Source organism: Leucoraja erinacea, chromosome 23 (genome assembly GCF_028641065.1).
Source record: "Leucoraja erinacea ecotype New England chromosome 23, Leri_hhj_1, whole genome shotgun sequence".
Taxonomy (NCBI): domain Eukaryota; kingdom Metazoa; phylum Chordata; class Chondrichthyes; order Rajiformes; family Rajidae; genus Leucoraja; species Leucoraja erinaceus.
Window position 1 is genome coordinate 6,486,035 of NC_073399.1, and position 21,117 is coordinate 6,507,151.

General features: G+C 43.1%; 1 protein-coding gene across 7 annotated transcripts in view; it reads right to left on the reverse strand.

Annotated features, from left to right (window-relative positions):
* Positions 1–21,117, reverse strand: part of LOC129708142 (myosin-16) — a 151,327-nt gene that overhangs the window by 70,891 nt on the left and 59,319 nt on the right. For 6 of the 7 annotated variants that reach the window (XR_008725295.1, XR_008725296.1, XM_055653717.1 and 3 more), the window contains 2 exons: positions 16,957–17,061; positions 5,041–5,127 (listed from right to left, as the gene is read on the reverse strand). Coding sequence is in view for 5 of the 7 variants with exons in the window: in XM_055653717.1 (XP_055509692.1) it covers positions 5,041–5,127; positions 16,957–17,061 (192 nt within the window). In the remaining 2 variants the exon portion in view is untranslated. The remainder of the gene's footprint in view (positions 1–5,040; positions 5,128–16,956; positions 17,062–21,117) is intronic. The other variant, XM_055653716.1, reaches the window with a different exon arrangement.

Below are 21,117 nucleotides of genomic sequence, written 5' to 3' on the forward strand. Positions count from 1 at the left end.
GGATATGGGGAGAAGGCAAGCACGGGTTATTGATTGGGAACAATCAGCCATGATCACAATGAATGGCGGTGCTGGCTCAAAGGGCCGAATGGCCTCCTGCTGCACCTATTTTCTATGTTTCTGTGACGCAAAGTGTTGACAGTTTCTCTGTTTACAGATGCTGCTTGACTTGCTGAGTTTTGCCAACTATTTATGTTTTTGTTACTCTCTTATTAATACTTGTTTTAATGAGTTAGAAGTGTTCGGTAAGTTTTAATGTTCTTTTTAAATTTAATACTCTGATGCACGAGAAACTTTGGCAGCCAACAATCCCGGGCTGGGGCCTTGCCAGTTGTCAACAGCACATGGGTGAAATTTGTGGATGAGGCCTTGTGTGGCCAATCTGTGTCACTCGAAACAATTCTTCTGCTCACGACTAATATTCAGCTCTAGGATCAACAAGTAGATTAGATCAGATTCTAGATTTGGCTCGGACATGTTTGGGGAGATGGAGAAAATGAAGGGAATGTACAGCGGTGTGACCCATTTAGAAACATCTGTGTTAGCGTGTTAAAAACTAATTACAGAATCCAGCCCTTTAGTTCATAAGTGATAGGACCAGAATTGGCCCATCAAGTCTACTCCACGAATCATGACTCGTATATCTCTGATCCATCTCTCCCTCCTAACCCCATTCTCCTGCCTTCTCCCCATAACCCCTGACACCTGTACTGATCAAGAATCTATCTATCTCTACCTTAAATATATCCATTGATTTAGCTTTCACAGCCTTCTGTGGTAAAGAATTCTACAGATTCACCACCCTCGGGTTAAATAACTTCCTCCTCACCTCCTACCTAAAGGAACGTCCTTTAATTCTGAGGCTATGACCTCTATACCTAGACTCTCCAACTAGTGGAAACATCCTCTCCACATCCACTCTATTCAAGCCTTTCATAATTCTGTAAGTTTCAATGAGGTCTCCTCTCATCCTTCAAGCCCTTCAGCCCAACTAACCCATGGTGACCACAATATCTATCTACACTAGTCCTATTTGCCTACATTTAGTTCATATCTCTCTAAACTTTTCATTTTCGTATAACTATCCAAGTATCATTTGAATCTTGTAATTGTAGACAGGCCTCTGTCACCTCCTCTAGCGGTTCGCTGTGGGAAATATCTGCTCTTCAGATTCCCTTTATATTTCCCCCTTCTCATCCTAGACCTCTGCCCTTTAGTTTTAGATTCCCCTCCCGTGGGAAAAAGACTGCAATTATCTATCCAAAACAAGAAATTGCAGGCAATTTGGCTGAGATACATGATTCACCATGAGACACAGGTGGGTTGCAGTGGTTCTGGAAGGTTAAATCACTTGGGAATCTGGGATCCAGGGACAGCTAGCCAACTAGATTGGCTTTGTGGAAGAAAGCAGAGGGTGATGGTGGAAGGTTGTGTTTTAGATTACAGGCCTGTGACTAGTGGTGTGTCTCAGGAATAGAGCTCATTGCTGTTTGTGGTATATATCAATGATTTGGATGAGAATGTACAAGGCATAATTAGTAAGTTTGCAGATGACATGAAAGGGATTGTAGATAGTGAAGATGGTTATCAGAAATTACACCAGGATCTTGATCAGTTGGACAACTGGACTGAGGAATGGTTAATGGGGTTTCATATAGAGAAGTGTGGGGTATTGCATTTGGGAAGTCAAACCAGGGCAGGACCTTTGAATGGCAGTGCTCTGGGGATTGTCGTAGAGTAGGTTCCTTGATAGTGGTGTCACAGGTAGATAAGGTTGGCAAGAAGGCTTTCAGCATATTGGCCTTCGTCAGTCATGGTACTGAGTATAGATGTTAGGTTACGGTTGTACAAGACACTGGTGAGGCCACATTTGGAGAGTTGTTTTCAGTTTGGTCAGTTTGGAAAGATTTACAACGATGATGCGAGGACTTGAGGCCCTGAGCTATCGGGAGAGATTGGGCAGGTTAGGACTTTATTCCTTATAGCGCAGTGGATTAAGAGCATGAGAGTAATAGATAGATAGATATAGATGAGTCTTTTACCCAGAGTAGGGAAATCAGTAACTAGAGAACATAGGTTGAGAGGAGAAAGATTAACTAGGAACCTGAATGGCAACCATTTCTCATAGAGCGTGATGGGTTTATGGAACGAGTTGCCAGTGGTGTAGTTGAGGCTGGTACTATAACAACATTTAAAAGATATTAGATAATAGGTAATAGATAATAGACAATAGGTGCAGGAGTAGGCCATTCAGCCCTTCGAGCCAGCACCACCATTCAATGTGATCATAGTTGATCATCCACAATCAGTACCCCGTTCCTGCCTTCTCCCCATATTCCTTGACTCCGCTATCTTTAAGAGCCCTATCTAGCTCTCTCTTGAAAGTATCCAGAGAACCGGCCTCAACTGCCCTCCGAGGCAGAGAATTCCACAGACTCACAACTCTCTGTGTGAAAAAGTGTTTCCTCATCTCCGTTCTAAACGCCTTGCCTCTTAGTCTTAAACTGTGGCCCCTGGTCAGGTACATTTGGACAGGTACACAAATAGGAAAGGTTTAGAGCAGGGGACAGCTATCTTTTCTGCCAAGGGGCCAGGACATATGTCTGTGAGCAGATGGTGGGCCACATCTATCACATGTACACATGGATCCTGCCCCTTCGAGGATGCCACCCGGAGCACTGAGCTCAAATATCACACTCACTCGCCCCCAGCCTACTGACAACCCCGTTCCCGACAGTGGAGCCCAGACACAGAAGGTGCGCGGCCTTGCCGGTGGCTTTGCGCAGGATGCAGTACGGCCAAATCACCTTCCAGGTACCGGAGGTAGAAAACAATACCGGAGAAACTCACTCCAGCATTTTTTTCTACCTTCGATTTTTCCAGCATCTGCAGTTCTTTCGTAAACATTCCAGGTACCGGAGACGACGGAAGTCTGCGGACTGGATGATTGAGGAAAAAAAACCAACAGGATGCCACACAGCTTCTTCCCGCAGGCAATAAGACTGGTTAACGGACTGTGTCCCCTCCCCATATATCATACACCAACACATCTAACCTCGCCCATACTTTGATAGCTAGGCACCTGTCAAAGTAAAGCCACTTCGGTCTGAATGTCTGTTTTTATTTCAATTTTTAGGCCTATTTTTAGATATGGTCATTTAAATTTTTTTTAAGTTATATGTATTTATTCTGTTTTTATTAACCGCACTGATGGTAACTGATCGAGAAACTTTCTTTTTGTTTCATCTGTGTATGTAAGTACTCCGTTAAAATGACATTAAAGTAAATACTAAATACTGAATACACCTGCGGGCCGGATGATTTTGGGTTACGGGCCAGATTCGCCCGGGGGCCAAAGGTTGCCGACCCCTGGTTTAGAGGGTCATTGGCCAAATGCAGGCAAGTGGGTAAGTTGATAGGGTATCTTGGTCGGCGAGGGTACGTTGGGCCAAAGGGCCTATTTCCATGCTGTACGACTCTATCAGATTCAGATTCAGATTCAGATTCAATTTTAATTGTCATTGTCAGTGTACAGTACAGAGACAACGAAATGCATTTAGCATCTCCCTTGAAGAGCGACATAGCAAACGATTTAAATTTAAAAAATAATAATAAGTGTCCGGGGGGGTGGGGGGGGGGGGTGGTGATTGGCAGTCACCGAGGTACGTTGTTTAGTAGAGTGACAGCCGCTGTAAAGCAGCTGTTCCTCGTTCCTCGACGGAGAGACCTGTAGCGCCTCCCGGATGGTAGGAGGGTAAACAGTCCATGGTTGGGGTGAGAGCAGTCCTTGGCGATGCTGAGCGCCCTCCGCAGACAGCGCTTGCTTTGGACAGACTAAATGGAGGGGAGCGTGGATCCGAGGATTCGTTGGGCAAGTTTCACGCCCCTCTGCGATGCCTTCCGGTCGGAGACAGAGCAGTTGCCATCCCATACTGTGATGCAGTTGGTAAGGATGCTCTCGATGGTGCAGCGGTAGAAGTTCACCAGGATCTGAGGAGACAGATGGACCTTCTTCAGTCTCCTCAGGAAGAAGAGACGCTGATCGAGATAGAAGAATGGGTGACGTTTTGGGAGACCCTTCTTTAGACTTCTACAGTGTAAACGCATCTGCCATTCCTTCCTACACAATTGATCCCAGTCAGGATGAGTTTCCCAGCATTATTATTTGATGGACAGCAGCCTTCTCGGAGATGTTGACTCCCAGGAACCTGAAGCTAGCTAGAAACACGTTCCACCTCCGTCCCGTTAATGTGGATGGGGGTGTGCGTGCCGCCTCTGGACTTCCTGAAGTCTACAATGAGCTCCTTGGTCTTCTTGGAGTTAAGGGCCAGGTTGTTGTCAGCGCACCATGCTGCTAAGTGCTGGACCTCCTCCCTGTAGGCCAGCTCATCGTTGTTGCTGATGAGGCCAATCACCGTTGTATCATCTGCATACTTGATGATGGTGTTAGTACCATAATAGTATAAACCTTTAAGGTTAACTCTCAACTTCCTTCACTCATGGGTAAACATATCTCTCTCCTTTTAATCAAGTCCTCAAGTCCAGGCAACAAGCTGTAAATCTTTTTTTGAATCATCTTCTCCAGCTTCATCACATCCTTCCCATAGTAAGGTGACAAGAATTATAGACAACGCTGCAAGTGTGACATCCCAACTCCCATCGTCAATATCGGTTCTAACCCTAAAACAAATCCATAATCTTCTCCAATCAAAGGGAAATGAATACTGGAAATGATAATGATCTCGTAAAATTAATTCTCAGGGGTCTTCTCTTCAAACAATTTAAGGGAGGTCGTAAATGTCAAATAAGTTGAGTCAAAAGAGTCAAGAGGGTTTTAACGTCATATGTCCCAAATAGAACAATGACATTCTTAAGTTGTTCTGTAATAGTGGCAACATCTTCTCTTTAATTAATTATATAAAGAGAGGTAGAATTGAAGATTCGCAATAATTTTGTATTGTCATTTGTGTCTTGGAACTGTGACCAATACCTAGCTGGTTGTCAGAAAATGCCAGATTTATTTGGCTGTTGTCCACTCACCTCCACTCCTTGCACGTGTAGTTTGCTGTTGGACTTAGTCAGGCAGTTCACTATATCCTCCCCACCTTGCAAATCTTCCAGTCTGTGCTGGAAAAAGATACAAAAAGATTCAGTCTGAAGAAGGGTCTCGACCCGAAACGTCGCATGTTCCTTCGCTCCATAGATGCTGCCTCACTCGCTGAGTTTTGGCTACTTTTTTGTCCAGCTTTTTTGTCTACTTTTGAATCCTTTATCTCTGTTATTATATGACAGATTCTCTACTGATCTAATGGTAGCGTAACGTTAATAGTCATAAAGTTATCTGCATTCTAATGGATGAAAGGCAAGAACAATACAACATTCCCCAAGATTTGTGTTCTGGGAAGGAAGAGAAAATAAAGGTTAACTACCACCATTTCAATAGCCCAGAACATTTCCACGTGTATTATGGCCACTTAAGTACTTTTAAATAATGATTTCTGTTACAACCACGTCAATTTGTTTGCATGAAGCTACAGAGCCCAGTATAAAAATGTTAGTGTAGGAAGGAACTGCAGATGCTGGTTTAGACAGACACAAAATGCTGGAGTAACCCAGCGGGACAGGCAGCATCTCTGGAGAGAAGGAATGGGTGCCGTTTCGGGTCAAGACCCTTCTTCAGAAAAATGGTAATGCCTTTTTCCCCCGTACAAAGTGAGCTTGGGAGAATATGTAAACTACATAAAATCCCAAGAAACTAAATGTCTTTGGGTCCAAGCAGAAAAATTTCTCTTGCTTCTTTCTTATCAAAATCCTGTATTTCTATTTTTTATGGATTAAAATATCTGTAATCAAAGTAGTATGAAAATTGGATCTCGGATACCCAACCTAACCCTGATGGTCTAAAACGTTCAATTTCTGAGGGTGCCATGCCAACCTGGCCCCAACTTTATCCAGGTCAGATAGACACAAAAATGCTGGAGTAACTTAACGGGACTGGCAGCATCTCGAGACAGAAGGAATGGGTGACGTTTTGGGTCAAGACCCTTCTTCAGACTTCTACAGTGTAAAGCAGCATCTGCCATTCCTTCCTACACAATTGATCCAGGTCAGGATGAGTTTCCCAGCATTATTGCAGTGGACACATTTGAGCACATTACATCGATGCCAATGTATCTATCGGGTTGGGTCACATATGGGAAAAATAAATCCTTAAATGCTTGTCAAGTTCTCACTGGCTGGAATTTAATTTTATATGCAAAGAAATAAACATTTTAGATTAAATTTATTTGTGTCTCTATGCCAACCCAAGTTAATTATTTTCCTGACAATGTCCTTTTTGGCTCAGTTCCTCAACATTATTTGTTAATTAAACAGTTCTATGGACAGTACATATCCGATGAGATTGATACGTTAAAGGCAGGATGGAAAGTGGTATTGTGGAAACTTACAATGAGATCAGAGCCATTTAGGATGCATACCATGTAATTTTTAAACATCAGGCACTTCCAGTCATTTAGCCTGACATCATTTGCTTATAAATGTATGAATGAACAGAGAAGATTCCAGCCAGCTACTTCAAAGATAACTATCTATTCAGACAAAATAGTTTAAAAAAAAATGTCATCACCAAATCAAAAATTGCTTGCATCTGTGAAAGGATGATAACCTCGAATGAGAAAAATTAGAAGCAAATCTGGGGATAATGAAAAGCAAGTAGACTCGTGGTGTTTTAATATTCAAATGCCAGGAAATTTTCCATCTGTAAGTAATCGTTTTTTAATAAATAAGAATATCACAGTGTGAGGTGTATATACCAGACCAAAAGGGGAGCATCTGGTCATCGTTAAGTAATGATTGAATTATTCAAGTATGCACTGGCTTGTTGAGTTGTACCCTCGTCTGCAAGTTTTCACCGTGGTACTTGATCACCGTACGGAACTAAACATGGTTTAAGGAAATATCCTGGTGCTATAGCGGGCAGCATATCAATCAGGGCACAGGTTGGTCACACTTCATGGCCTGCCCTCAATGCTTTACATATGAAATTGGTTTATATTTCCAGTTACTATTATTCTTACACCAATGTCCAAGCCATTTTTTAGGCCACCTACTCTTCACCTGAGACTCTCCGTCAACTTTGTGCCCTTTCATGGCTTGCCAATGGTGAAATGCTGACCAAGTTGAGATGTGAAGATGGTCTCACTCGTTTTTTTTTATTCTCTGGCACAACAAGAAACTGTTGTTTAGTTTAGTTTAGAGATACAACGTGGCAACAGTTGCTTCGGCCCACCATTCACACCGACCAGCGATCCCCACACAATAACACTAGTCCTGCACACACTGGATAATTTTTATATTTATGCCAAGCCAATTTACCAAGGAAAGGTAGTCTGAGAAGCTCATCTTCAGTGTGGAAGGGCTTGCAAGAAATCACCAGCTACAAGAGGGGAAACCCCCCCCCCCCCCCCCCCCCCCCCCTCCCCACACTCCTTGGACAATTGTCAGCTGAACAACAACCTGAATGAGTTCTACCACAGATTCGAAAGACAGAAACATCACCCCTCCCTAATCACTACTTCCCACCCACATACAGCTTGGCTCCAGTCTGCAAAGACAAGACCCTCGTCCACTACCCATGCCGTCCTTGCTCCAGTCTGGCCACTTCTCCATCACTAACAATAGGAATTGAGGAGGTGGGGAAGCTATTCTGGAGACAGAAATGCTGGAAAATCTCCAGGACCGGACAAGGTTCCCCCCCCCTCTACCCTCAAGCTCTGTGCCGAGCAACGCCAATGTGCCAGAGCTACTACACTCCAAACTCTCCCAGTTGACTGTGCCTGAACCCCTCTGTCACTGGATCACCAACGTCCTGACAGGAAGCAGCATGTGAGGCTGGGAAAGCACCTCAGACCCGCTGACCCTCAGCATAGGAACACCACATGGCTGCATACTCTCCCCTCTCCTTTGCTCTCTCTACACCAATGACTGCACCTCCACAGACTCCTCTGCCAAGCTTCTCAAGTTTGCGGACGACACAACCCTGATTGGACTGATCCAGGATGGGGAGGAATCTGCCTACAGACAGGAAGTGTCACAGCTGGCATCCTAGTGCCATCGCAACAACCTGAATGAATGAATATGTTTATTGGCCAAGTATGTACACATACAAGGAATTTGCCTTGGTGCTCCGCTCGCAAGTAACAACATGACATACAGAAAACAATTAAAAATAAAACATAAAACATTAAGAATAAAACATTATAGTTTAAACATGTGAATGAAATAAAATACGAGAGCAAAAGGAGGCTACAGATATTTGGTTATTGACTAGAGCTACTGTTCATGGAAAAAAGCTGTTTCCATGTTAACAACGTTAGCTACTCTCTATGCCTCCGGCACCTCGCCCGTGGAGAGAGATGACGCAAAGATCTTTGTCAAAGCTTGCAATCTCATCTCTTGCATCTCGCAATAACCCACGATAAATCCCATCAGGTCTTCAGGATTTATCCACCTCACTGCTCATCAGGAGCCCCAATAATTCCTCCTTCTGAATCTCGATCTGCCCTTGCATATTAGTATTCTCCACACTGATCTCACTGTCCTCCATGTCCTTGTCCTTGGTGAAAACAGAAGCAAAGTTCTCGTTTAGTACCTTGTTTACATCACCAGACTCTTCTTTATTTGTGAGCAGGCCTACCTCCTCCACATTAATTAATGTGCAACTTTTGGCACTGACGAGTTATGACATTCTGCTCAATTATATCTATATTACTAAAAGTCTCATCTTGACCACATCCTATTGCACTGTATATTGATTATAGAAAAAACGCTGCCACTTACGGCTGTGATTTTTGGCCATCTTACTGAGAATCCCCCTCCGCTGGTCAGGACAAGAGGATTTTTCCCATCGATGAAAAATAAAAGACTTATTAATGTTTAAAAAATGTTGAGATTCTCTCTCCTGGAGGCCACGCCCCTTACAGAGGGACTATAAAACCCAGAAGTGTTGAGTCTCTGCAAGATGGGGGAGCGAGAAGGTCACGTCTCTCAGTCTGAGCTGTGAATAACACTGAACACATGTCTACTAAACTGAGAGTGCCCTTAATGTGGTTTGAAAATGCTTGCTAAAAGTGTTTTTTGGTTTGAAAAATTGCTAAAAGTTTTTTGGTTTGAAAATGCTTGCTAAAAGTGTGTTTTGGTTTGAAAATGCAAAGGTTGCCTTGCCTAATTGAAAAGTTGGTTTGAGAATGCTAAAGTTGCCTTGCCATCTATCTATATAATTAAAAGTCTAATCTTGACCACTTCCTGTTTGAGCTGTATATTGATTTTAGGGTAAACGCTACCACGTACGGCAGTGATTTTTGGCCATCTTACTCAGTCCCCCTCTGCTCATCAGGTGCCGAGGACTTTTCCCAGCAATGAAAAATAAAAGAGTTATTAGTGTTTGAAAAATGTTGAGATTCTCTCTCCTGTCAATCACGCCTTGAAGGCCACGCCCCTTGACATTGGCCACGTGGGAGGGACTATAAAACCTGGAAGTGTGGGCGTGACTCAGTCTCTGCAAGAAAGGGGAGGGAGACGTCACGACTCTCTGTCTTTAGTGGCCTTGCACCCTGCCTGAAATGGTATGAAACTGCACTTGAATTTGGTGGCCTTGCACCCTGCTTGAAATGGCATTTCATGGAATAGCCGTGAGTCAACTGCCAGCCTTGAGTGAGTGAGCTGCCAGCACACCAGGCTTGAGTGACTGAGCCGCCAGCCCAAGAATCCATTCGGCCCACAAGGTCCATTCTAGCCCTCTGGAATCCAGTCCCTTCAGCCCACAACAACCATACTAGTGCACCAGAAAGCCACCAGTGGAGAGGTGGAATATTACAGTCATTTCCCTCTCATGACCACATTTCCGCAATGTCAACAACGTCATAGTTCCAAGCACTGATCCAGGCTCTAAGTCCATCTGCTATCTCCACAATACTCTGCATTGACATAAACACTCTTCAGTCCATCAGCATGTTATTTCACCTCCCTGCCTGTCCTTCCCTCGAGGCTTCTGGTTCCAACCACTACCTTCGCATCAACTCCTTCCAATTTGCAACCGCCCCGTCTCTTTCATTTAAACCTTCCCAAGTAGTACGTTGGAGAGGAAATACATTGTCAGCAGCTCAGTAACAAAAGGCAAATGTACAAATTCAACAACGTTTGTTTTTACTTTTTTCAATTGTTGACTGACAAAGATCAATTTCTATTTTTATGGCTCTTCATCAGTGACTTGGCAAAATGAACTAAACAGTTATTAAATATATATCATTTGCTCCAGTTTACAAACATCTGCTCCAATGATGGCCTCCCTCTCAAGCCCATTGGAATTGTTCCACCATTGCCTCTAAAATTCTCTGAAAGTTTCTGTACACTTCCCTGATAGGTCTCTCCGAGACCTACCTGATCTCCCGGTTGCCAGACACCTTAATTCCCCTTCCCCTTTCCCCTTCCCCTTCCCAAACAGACTGACCTCTCTGTCCCAGGTCTCCTCCACTGTCAGAGTGAGGGCAAACACTAATTAGAGGAACAGCATCTCATTTTTCGCTTGGGCCTGCGGTAGGAGTTTGCTACTAACCCTTGCATTAACTCTCTATCCATTCCTCCCTCACCCAAGTCATACTTGCTTCAGTCTCCTCGTCTGTACTCATTCTCACGTTGCACAAAGCTAACATCACCCGTTTCCTTTGTCTTTCATTCATTAGTTCTACATCGCTCTACATCACCGTCTATACCTCTCATGTCACTGTCCCCTGACTCTCATTCTGAAGAAGGGTCTCGACCTGAAACATCACCTATTCCTTTTTTCCCAGAAATGCTGCCTGACCCGCTGTTACTCCAGCTTTTTGTGTCGATCTCCAGTTTAAACCAGCATTTGCAGTTCCTTCCTACGCATCCTTCTATCTTTCCTCCTTTAAAGCGATCCTTAAAATCTACCCTTGACCATAATGTACATCATCTGCCCGGATATCATCTTCGGCAGCTCAGTGTCAGGTAATCTTTATCTGATAACAATCCTTTTGAAGTCTTTTAGGACATTTTTGTTATCTTAATGATAAGATTGTTGTTCACATCTTCAGCTATCTGAAGGGGGATTATATGTTGAACTGCTTTGTGAAAATTGGACAGGTCAACACTCTTCCCTGCTCTGACATAATGGTATGGGGAAAGATCTTGAACTATAACATACTTTTTGTGACCCTAAGGCATGCCAGTGCAACCACTTAAGTACTTTTGAAGTGCAACCTCTGTTGGATTGTTGGGAATTCGACACCTAATTTTCTATAAAAGTCCTGCAAACGGTAACAGCCAGAGTTTCTGTTTCGGTGACGCTGGTGGAGGGTAACATATTGGCAAGTAAGACAAGAAATCCGACCTCTGGCACCCACTGCAGGTCCAATCGACCTCTGGCACCCACCGTCAGTGAGTCCCAGGTTAGTTTTAATACAAACAGCACCGGAGCCTCCTGTATGATGTAGTATTTGATGCAGTATTTCTCCATTTTTAGCTGCACACAGGATGCGAATCTTCACAGTATTTCCAATCAAACATAGCGAGGAAGTCTCCAAATGCAAGAACGTCCTGACTGGTTAACCAAAGCTGGCGTAGAAAAAGTTGGACAACAGGGGAGACAGCCAAGGTGGCAAAGAAAGCTTCAAACACAGTTTGCAAGACCAAGCTTTGCGGATCCTTTGATATATTAGCTAGTGAGGGGATTTTTGAGATCGGAATTCGTAGTCCAGATGCGAAAGAGACTCCAATAAAATCTAATGAAAAATAAATGAAACTCGGCCATGCTCCTGAAATCAAAAGCACATCATTTTGCCCACACTGCTAACATGCTTATGCCTGGAAAACAAAACTAAGTGGACGTATTTCCCACCCGTGCTGGATGCCATTAAAGACACACACTTTTATAACGTTTCGGGTAGGAATTAATTTCCTCAATAACCTCCGCTTGATTCTTACAATCATTTATTGTGTAAATAGTTTGACAAGTCGATTCATCCTTAAATCAGTGTAGATTAAAGAGGACTTCCGACTTTATTTGGCATGATATGAATAAATCCTTTCTTTAAATTATTATTACTTGAATCCACAGGACTCAACATCTGAGAATATAAAAGGTGAACTGTCCACGATCAGGGGCTTCTTTTCTTGCTCAGCCCTAACTGGGGTCGCAGAGAAGACAGGTGAAGATGGGGGTTTTCTGGTCTATCTGACTCCATAAATTGATATTAAGGGAGCCCATACTTCCACTGCAATGTTCATGGAAAGATCTGTGGGCAACAGTTGGATTATGAAACATTTAGTTTAAAGATACAGCATGGAAACAGACCCTTCGACCCAATGAGACGCTGATCATCGTTTACCCATATACTAGTTCCATGTTATATCATTGTTACATCCTACATACAGAAGCCAATTAACCTACAAACCTGCACATCTTTGGAATGTGGGAGGAAAGCAGAGCACTCGGAGAAATCCTATACAATCACAGGGAGATTGCACAAACTCCGCACAGATAGCAGCCGTAATCAGAATCGAATCAAGGACCAGAGGACATCGGTTTAAGGTGAAGGGGAAAGGTTTTAATAGGAATCTGAGGGGTGACTTTTTCACACAAAGGGTGGTGGGTGTATGGGTCGAGCAGCTGGAGGAGGTAGTTGATGCAGGGACTATCGCAACATTTACGAAACATTTAGACAGGTACATGATGGATAGGACGGGTTTGGAGGATTTGCGACCAGTGTAGCTGGGACATGTTGGCCGGCGTGGGCAAGTTGGGCTGAAGGGCCTGGTACCATGCTGTATCACTCTATGACCTATGTTGATAATTGTTGAGCTCAATAATATTCCTTTATTTCTATTAGAAATCAAATTGTCCAATACATCTAAAGTGAAGTCTTGCAAAATCACCCGTGTGTTAAATCCTTGTATACCAACTCTCGAGATACTCTGTAAATTTGACAAGTCCACATATTTAAACAGTCTCAAGGGTTCAAAGAACTGAGTAAAAAAAGTATTTTAACATACTCTAAGTTCTAAATAGAACAGCATTTTTTAAAAAACATTTCAAAACTTCATTATTTTGAGTCATATTTAAGTTTGGGTGAAACTCATGCCAGTTCAATTAAACTTCTCTTATGCGTTCTTGACAGTATAGAATAAACCTTACTAAAAGCCACATGAAAATGCAATTATTCATTGTAAAAGATGCCATGTATTGAACACACATGTATTGATTTAAAACAGTAACAGATGTTGGAGCAAGTCCATTCCCTTTTGTATTATTAAAGAGACAGTTTAGATTTAGAGGCGAGATGCTTATTCCGAACCTATAAAGAATTTAGAACGAGACACTATTTACTTCACAGACGGATCTTCTCTGCATTTATTTTTGTTGGAAAGATGCCATGTATTGCAAAATATTATTTGACACATGTGATGGTTGATTTAAAACAGTTAACAGATGTTGGAGAAACTCAGCGGGTCCAGCATCTTTGGATTATTAGGCAGAGACAGTTCAGACTGATCGGGGGGGGTGGGGCTTATTCCGAACCTATAAAGAAGGCTTTGGGAGAACAGCAGGGGGGCTGACAGGGGATTTACTTCACAGACGGATTCGATGTTCATGCCCCCTGCAGATTTACGGAATTTTGGTGCTGTTCCTCCAAAATGTCCGGTGCTGCTCGCTGTGGCCATGGAGGAGACCCAGGACAGAGAGGTCGGAGACGGAGTGGGAGGGGGAGTTGAAGTGCTGAGCCACCGGGAGGTCAGCTTGGTTATTGCGGAACGAGCGGAGGTGTTCGGCGAAACGATCGCCCAACCTCTGCTTGGTCTCACTGATATAGATCTGCTGACATCTAGAGCAGCGGACGCAATAGATGAGGTTGGAAGAGATGCAGGTAAACCTCTGTCGCAGGAAACGGTGGCGTTGGGAAATGAAAATGATAAGAATGTCATTCAGCTGGGCCCATTGCTGTTTGTCATCTGCATCAATGATTTGGATGAGAATGTATATGGCACGATTAGCAAATTTCCACATCACTCAAAAATGGGTGGTATTTATAGATAGGGAAAATGGTTTGTCAAAAGTCATCGGTTGGGCAGGTGAGCTGAAGAATATTTGATGGAATTTAATACAGAGAAATGTGAGGTGTTGCATTTTGTGAAGTCTGACATGGGCAGGACCTACACAATGAATGATAAGGCTATGTGGAGTGCTGTAGAGTAGAGGGATCTAGGAGTTCAGGTGCAGGGTTGCTTGAAAGTGGCGTCACAGGTAAATAGGGTGGTCAAAAAGGCTTTTGGCACATTAGCTGCATTTAGAATACTGTGTTCAGTTCTGGGCACCACGTCATAGGAAAAATGTTGTCAAGCTGGAAAGACCTTTCTCCAGGGTCAGGTCCACGCATGGGTGGTACTAGAGAGGGACTACGGGCTGCCCACGGGCGCCATGGGGGATTCCTGCGACTGCTGAGCACTGGAATACCTCCTTAATAAGGATGGTGATATAGTTGTTTAACAGTGTATTTGACATTCAAGAATATTTCTTTAGATTATTGTGTGTTTTTGTATTATGATGGTGGGTTTGTTTGGTATTCTTTTGTATTGTATATATTATTCTTGCAACAATTGATTACATTTATTTTTGTAAAAATAATTGAAAACGACATTTTGGCTCGTGTGATATAGATGGGATGGCCTAGGCTGTGTAAAAATATTGTTGTAGACAAGGATAGCAGAAGGAGAGTTGCATCTACATGATATCCTAAAACATTTTGCAGGCTAGGCAGACGCAAGGTTGTAACTGAAATTAAGTGTAGAATAGACATTTTCTATGTCGCGGTTGAAGTAAATGGATTCATTAATGACTGAAATGATGTTCACATCATGCTCCAGGAGAAATAGATGTTGTCCATCCCCGAAATTAGCATTTAGGAAGGATGATGAGGTGTGCATCTGAGGTACGCAGCTGAATTTAGAATTACACAGATGTTAATGTAGAATTATCTGATTTCTTAGATTAACACTTGAATTTAGTTAAATTTTACGAGGTTGTTCACCATAACCACAAGTGCTTTTGATCCGTGGGCCTCAAAGCTTCTCCTAATGGCTACATGCCCACATTTCAAAGCTGCATGTAATTTGGCAAAATTAGTAACAGTATAACTTTCATTAAACAACTCCTCTAATGACTTCAAGATCTTCCCAAGCAGTCTACAGCGAAGGAAACATTCAAGTCAAATCAAGATATTGGTACAAGAAAATCGTGCTCGCAGTAACATCACGAAATGCATTTCGTTGTCTCTGTACTGTACACTGACAATGACAATTAAAATTGAATCTGAATCCGAATCTGAATCTGAATCACAGGTACATAACTCAGACAACACACAAAACATCTGTAATTGTGAACTGTAAACACTTTTATAACAAAGGAAACACAATGGACAATTTGCAATGTGTTTATGTCCAGAACATCTTTTCTTAAAAATAAGTTAGATGCACAACAAGTACTCCCAAGATTATTAAAGAGAATTGCCATTGTTATCCTAACTAAATGCAGTACACTTCCTCAACTTGGATCCTATTCATATATACCACACACTGAAAAAAAATGTCCAATGAATGCAAGGTCACTTTGACAACATTTCATCGACATCACTGCAACTAGTCTCATTTCCCTTTACATTGACAACATACTTGACAGGAGGCTGAGTTCTTGCAATAATCCAGGTCAGCATAGGACACTACACTGTTGCTAATAACTCACCAAGAACACAGAAGAAAGTTGCTATAAATTTGAATGAAGACAGGTTTCCATTAGAGACTGACTATATTATCTTGCACTATGGTGCAGACTTCGTGACTACAGTGATATGATGGAGTGTAATCTGAATATGGCTGAACTGATGCTGAATGTGCCTGAAATTAATGTTATCCCAGTCTTTACAGCCCACTGCCATGAAACAATAGTGCTCCAGTCACCACAAGGAACTAAGAGATATCACAGATGCCCTTCACTTCACTTACTGAAAGGTTTTCCTTTTTATCACCGACCAGACCTGAAACTGATCTAACCTTAAATCTGAAATGCTTTTCAATGCATCAAATGTACCCGACCTGCTGCTAAAAGTACATCACATAAGTTTAAAAGCATATGTCTTCAATTACCAAAGTAGGTTGTGGGGTATGCAGAGATAATATAAAGGTCTAAAGATGGTCCCGACCAAAAAACATCACCTATCAATGTTCTCCAGAGATGCTGCCTGACCCACTGGGATACTCCAGCATGTTGGCTCCTTTTGTGTAAACCAGCATCTGCAATTCCTTATATAGCAGATCTATATCGGTGAGACCAAGCGGAGGATGGGCGATCGTTTCGCCGAACACCTCCGCTCGGTCCGCAATAACCAAGCTGACCTCCCGGTGGCTCAGCACTTCAACTCCCCCTCCCACTCCGTCTCCGACCTCTCTGTCCTGGGTCTCCTCCATGGCCACAGGGAGCAGCACCGGAAATTGGAGGAACAGCACCTCATATTCCGTTTGGGGAGTCTGCATCCTGGGGGCATGAACATCGAATTCTCCCAATTTTGTTAGTCCTTGCTGTCTCCTCCCCTTCCTCAGTCCCCCTGCTGTCTCCTCCCATCCCCCAGCCTTCGGGCTCCTCCTCCTTTTTCCTTTCTTGTCCCCGCCCACCCCCACCCCCCGATCAGTCTGAAGAAGGGTTTCGGCCCAAAACGTTGCCTATTTCCTTCGCTCCATAGATGCTGCTGCACCCGCTGTGTTTCTCCAGCTTTTTTTGTGTATCTGCAATTCCTTGTTTCATTCTCAAAATGGTGAATCTCTGAGTTTAATTAATCCAAACGGATCATTAGATCTGATCAGCATGGGAATGCCCAAACAGCTCACCTGTATCTGCTCTTCCAGTTGTTGCTTATCCTTCACAAGATTGCTTATTGTGTCATTTCTCTGGATTAACTCGTCAGTAAGTGCCCACAGTTTCTGCTCTGAACTCTGCAAATAATAACAAATATTAGATTAGGAATTAACGGCAAATATCTTGTGTTTTAAACAGGCTAGGTCACTAACAGTGATGGGGTTGAACCAAACACATAATACACAACGCAAGATTTTAGTGTTGAAAACATTAAACAGACCTGGGATTTCTGGCAGACAACCTTGTGGCGAAGAGACAGAGATAGACAGAGAGAGTCAGACAGGCTGATAGAGGGAGGACCGTGTTGTGCTGAGAGATGATATTCTTCAGGGATGAACATGGGGATAATGAAAGGCTGAAGTGTGTTTACCTCAAAGCAAAGAGTATTGTGGGCAAGGCTGGTGATCTTAGAGCCTGTATCAGTGCTTGGATCGATAATGTTGTGGCAATTACAGATTCTTGGTTGCAAGAGGGACATGACTGGCAGCTCAACGTGCCTGGGTTTCAATGTTTCACATGAGATTAAAAAAGGGGGGGGGGGGGTGAGGGGGGGGGGAGGGGGGGGGGGGGGGGGGGTAAAAAGAGGTGGAGGAGTTGCTTTGCTTGTTATGTCCCTATCCCATTTAGGAAACCTGAACAGAAACCTCTGGAGACTTTGCGCCCCACCCAAGGTTTCCGTGCGGTTCCCGGAAGTTGCAGGTAGTGGAAGCAGGTCGGGAGACTGACAAAAACCTCCGGGAACCGCACGGAAACCTTGGGTGGGGCGCAAAGTCTCCAGAGGTTTCCGTTCAGGTATCCCAAGTGGGACAGGGGCATTAATTGGTGAGAATGTCCCGGCTGCACTCAGAGAGGACGTACTGGAGGGCACGTCTACCGAGATGTCAGGGGTTGAGCTCAAAAATAAGCAAGCGACAATTATTCAATTGGGATATTATAGGCACCCGATAGCCATTGGGAGATAGAGGATCAGATATATAGACAGATTATGGAAGAATGCAAGAACCACAGCGTTGTTGTGGTGGGTGACTTTAACTTCCCCAATATCGACTGGGACTCACGGCAAGAGGATTAGACAGGGCAGAATTTATTAGGTGTATCCAGGACTGTTTCCTTAAAAAGAATGTAAATAGGTCGAATCGAGGAGGTACCTTATCAGGCCTTGGTTTGGGAACCGAGTCTGGATGATGGGGGAAGGTACTTAATTAGGGCAAAGCAGATTAGAATGTTATTAGGCAAGAACTAAGGGGGGTAGGTTAGGAGCAGTTGTTATTGGGTATCCACAAGATGACATGTGGGAATTGTTTAGAGGCCAGCTGATCAAAGTGCAGGATCATTAATATACAACATGAAGAACCGTGGGCTCAGCAACAACTCCGCTTGTCACTGGCAGCCAACCAGAAAAAGCGCCTTATATTGCCACTCTTTGCCTTCAATGTTTCCAGAGATTCCAGACACCCTGCTTGAAATGGTATGAAACTGCACTCGAATTTGGTGGCCTTGCACCCTGCTTGAAGTGGTAGGAAACCGCATTTGAAATTGGTGGTGTTGCACCCTGCTTGAAATGGAATTTCAAGGAATAGCCGTGAGTCAACTGCCAGCCCACCAGCCATGAGTGAGTGTTGGGGGACCAGCCCTCCCATGTGAACATGGTACCCAACGGGTCCCACTTAGTCTAGTAATTCATAATTATATTAGTTCTAAAATAGTTATGGAGAAGGATAGGGCCACAAATTGAATTCAATTTTGGGGGCATTGAGTTTGATTGGGTGAAGACTGTAAATAAATGCATTTCTGGCTTGTGAGTGGCTTTTAAAAGTGCGTTTTCACAACTGAGATAAACTAACAGATTAGTGTTAATTTGCAGAGAAGGCAGGGGACAACATAGTCTATAACAGGGTTATGCAAGGGTTACTGTGGGGATAGTTTAAAGAGGTTATTCAATCAATGGGTTAATGCACTCCGTTCGAAGATGATAATGTACACAAAGATGCTGCAAGTAGCAGAGCAGTGGACAGGCACAGCCAGTTAGACTGTGGTCATAGACAGTAAAACTGAGACAATATTACCAACTTCCAACAGTAATGGCCAGTTCTGATATGCAAGTCACTGAGTCTGCAAGGTTGTATCATGCCAGAGAAGAATCTCCTTTCTCTCTAAGATCCCAGACATTCATTATCAGTATTTGCCTCGGGAACATATAATTGCTTAATTCTGAGAGTTACAAGCACAGGGATAGATGGTTAAAAGTAGGCGTGGGGGAAGGAAGTAAAGGGTTGCATTCAAGATAGAGAAAAATAATTATCTTTCTACTGTAACCTAGTCCTTTGTCATAATTACAAGTACATTCACACAGATCAATCAGAGATAAAGTCACCGTATGCTTTTACTAATTCATCAGCAATGCAGGTCCCCGCTAAGAGCAAAATTGACTGAATTCACCTTTTAGTGTCAGTACCATAAATTATTCTTGCAAGTTTGCCGAGGCTAAATCATAATTGTCAGTACGTTAGGCAGACATTATTTCAATCTGTGATAAAGAACATGTGTTCTGGGAGACGGCGACCCCCCAAAAATCTGCAGAAAAAATAATCAGCTGTGAAATTCACACTGCGTTTTGTTAAAACTAATGGGCACCCTGGAGCAATGTGAGACCTAGAACAATGAAACAAGTGGCTCATTTCAATTCCCAAATTCATTTTGCTGCAATGGAATGTGTAGGAAGGAACTGCAGATGCTGGTTTAAACCGAAGACGGACACAAAATGCTGGAGTAACTCAGCGGGACAGGCAGCATCTCGGGAGAGAAGGAATGGGTGACATATCGGGTGGAGACCCTTCTACAGACTGAAAGCCATGGGAAAGGGGAACGAGAGGTATAGATAATAATGTAGATAGGCACAGAACAAATTAATGAAAGATATGCAAAAAAGTAACAATGATAAAGGAAACAGGTGCAACTAGTAACTGGCTGAAAATTGGTGAGAACGAAAGACTTGGGGGGGGGGGGGGGGATTGGGAGGTTCCAAAGCTGCCATAATGATGATGAAGTGTGTAGACTTTGCCCAAGTGACCAGTGACCTGGCCAATATTTATACCACCGTCAATGTAATCAATAACAGACTAGCTTGTCATCCACCAGCTTGTGGAATGTGCCTTGGAGAGATTGGTCACCACTACACATCAAAAAGTAATTCATTGGCACTAAATCACATTGGAATAAAACACATTCATTATTCACTACATATTTAAGTAAGCTGCAACTGCAAACTATCAATACATTAAACTTTACACAACTTTATTTTTTTTCTTTGGAGTTGGTGTAAGAATGTTATTAGTACTCTGCACTCATCAGGTGTATAATTGCCTAGGCCTCCTCCCCAGCTAGAATTAATGACTAAAACTCCTGAAAATAATCTGACCCCTCCGATCCTCATCCTTTCGCTTTTCATCAATTTTTCATCTGCTATTTGTTTTTTAACTCATTGACTTGCGACTGCTTTCCTGAACTCTAATCCATTCCCAGATGTGGCCAGCAGGTGCAATCACTCACCATATGATGGTGACCAATTAATCATCTGCTTCACCCCATGGCAACAGCTTGCATTGTTCACTCATCAAATGCAGACTCGGGGGGGGGGAGCTGCTGTTTTTGTACTGTCCACAGTCATTCAATTTTGATTTAAACTGAGCTTTCTAATAATCCGACCATGTTAAAATTAACTTTTTGTAACACGGGATTATTCCTTCCAGGTTAAGACTGCTGAATCAAAAGACTGGCAGAAGACCTGTGCATTACAATTCTGACAATATCTCTGTGCATTCCGTCTTGGGTCTACGATTCCAATGACAGCATACGTTAACATATCAGTTTAGTTTATTGTCACATGTACCGAGGTACAGTGAAAAGCTTTTTGTTGCGTGCTAACCAGTCAGCAGAAAGACTAACATGATTACAATCAATGCATTTACAGTGTATAGATCAGTGGTTCCCAACCTTTTTTTGGCCATGCCCCACCTAATCCCCTCTAAAATCCTGATGCCCCCCCCCCCCCATGTGATGATATATAATTCTTATCATTTAAAAAGTGAACTCCATTTCAGCTGAAGAAGCTTAAAACGCCAATACCTTGGTTG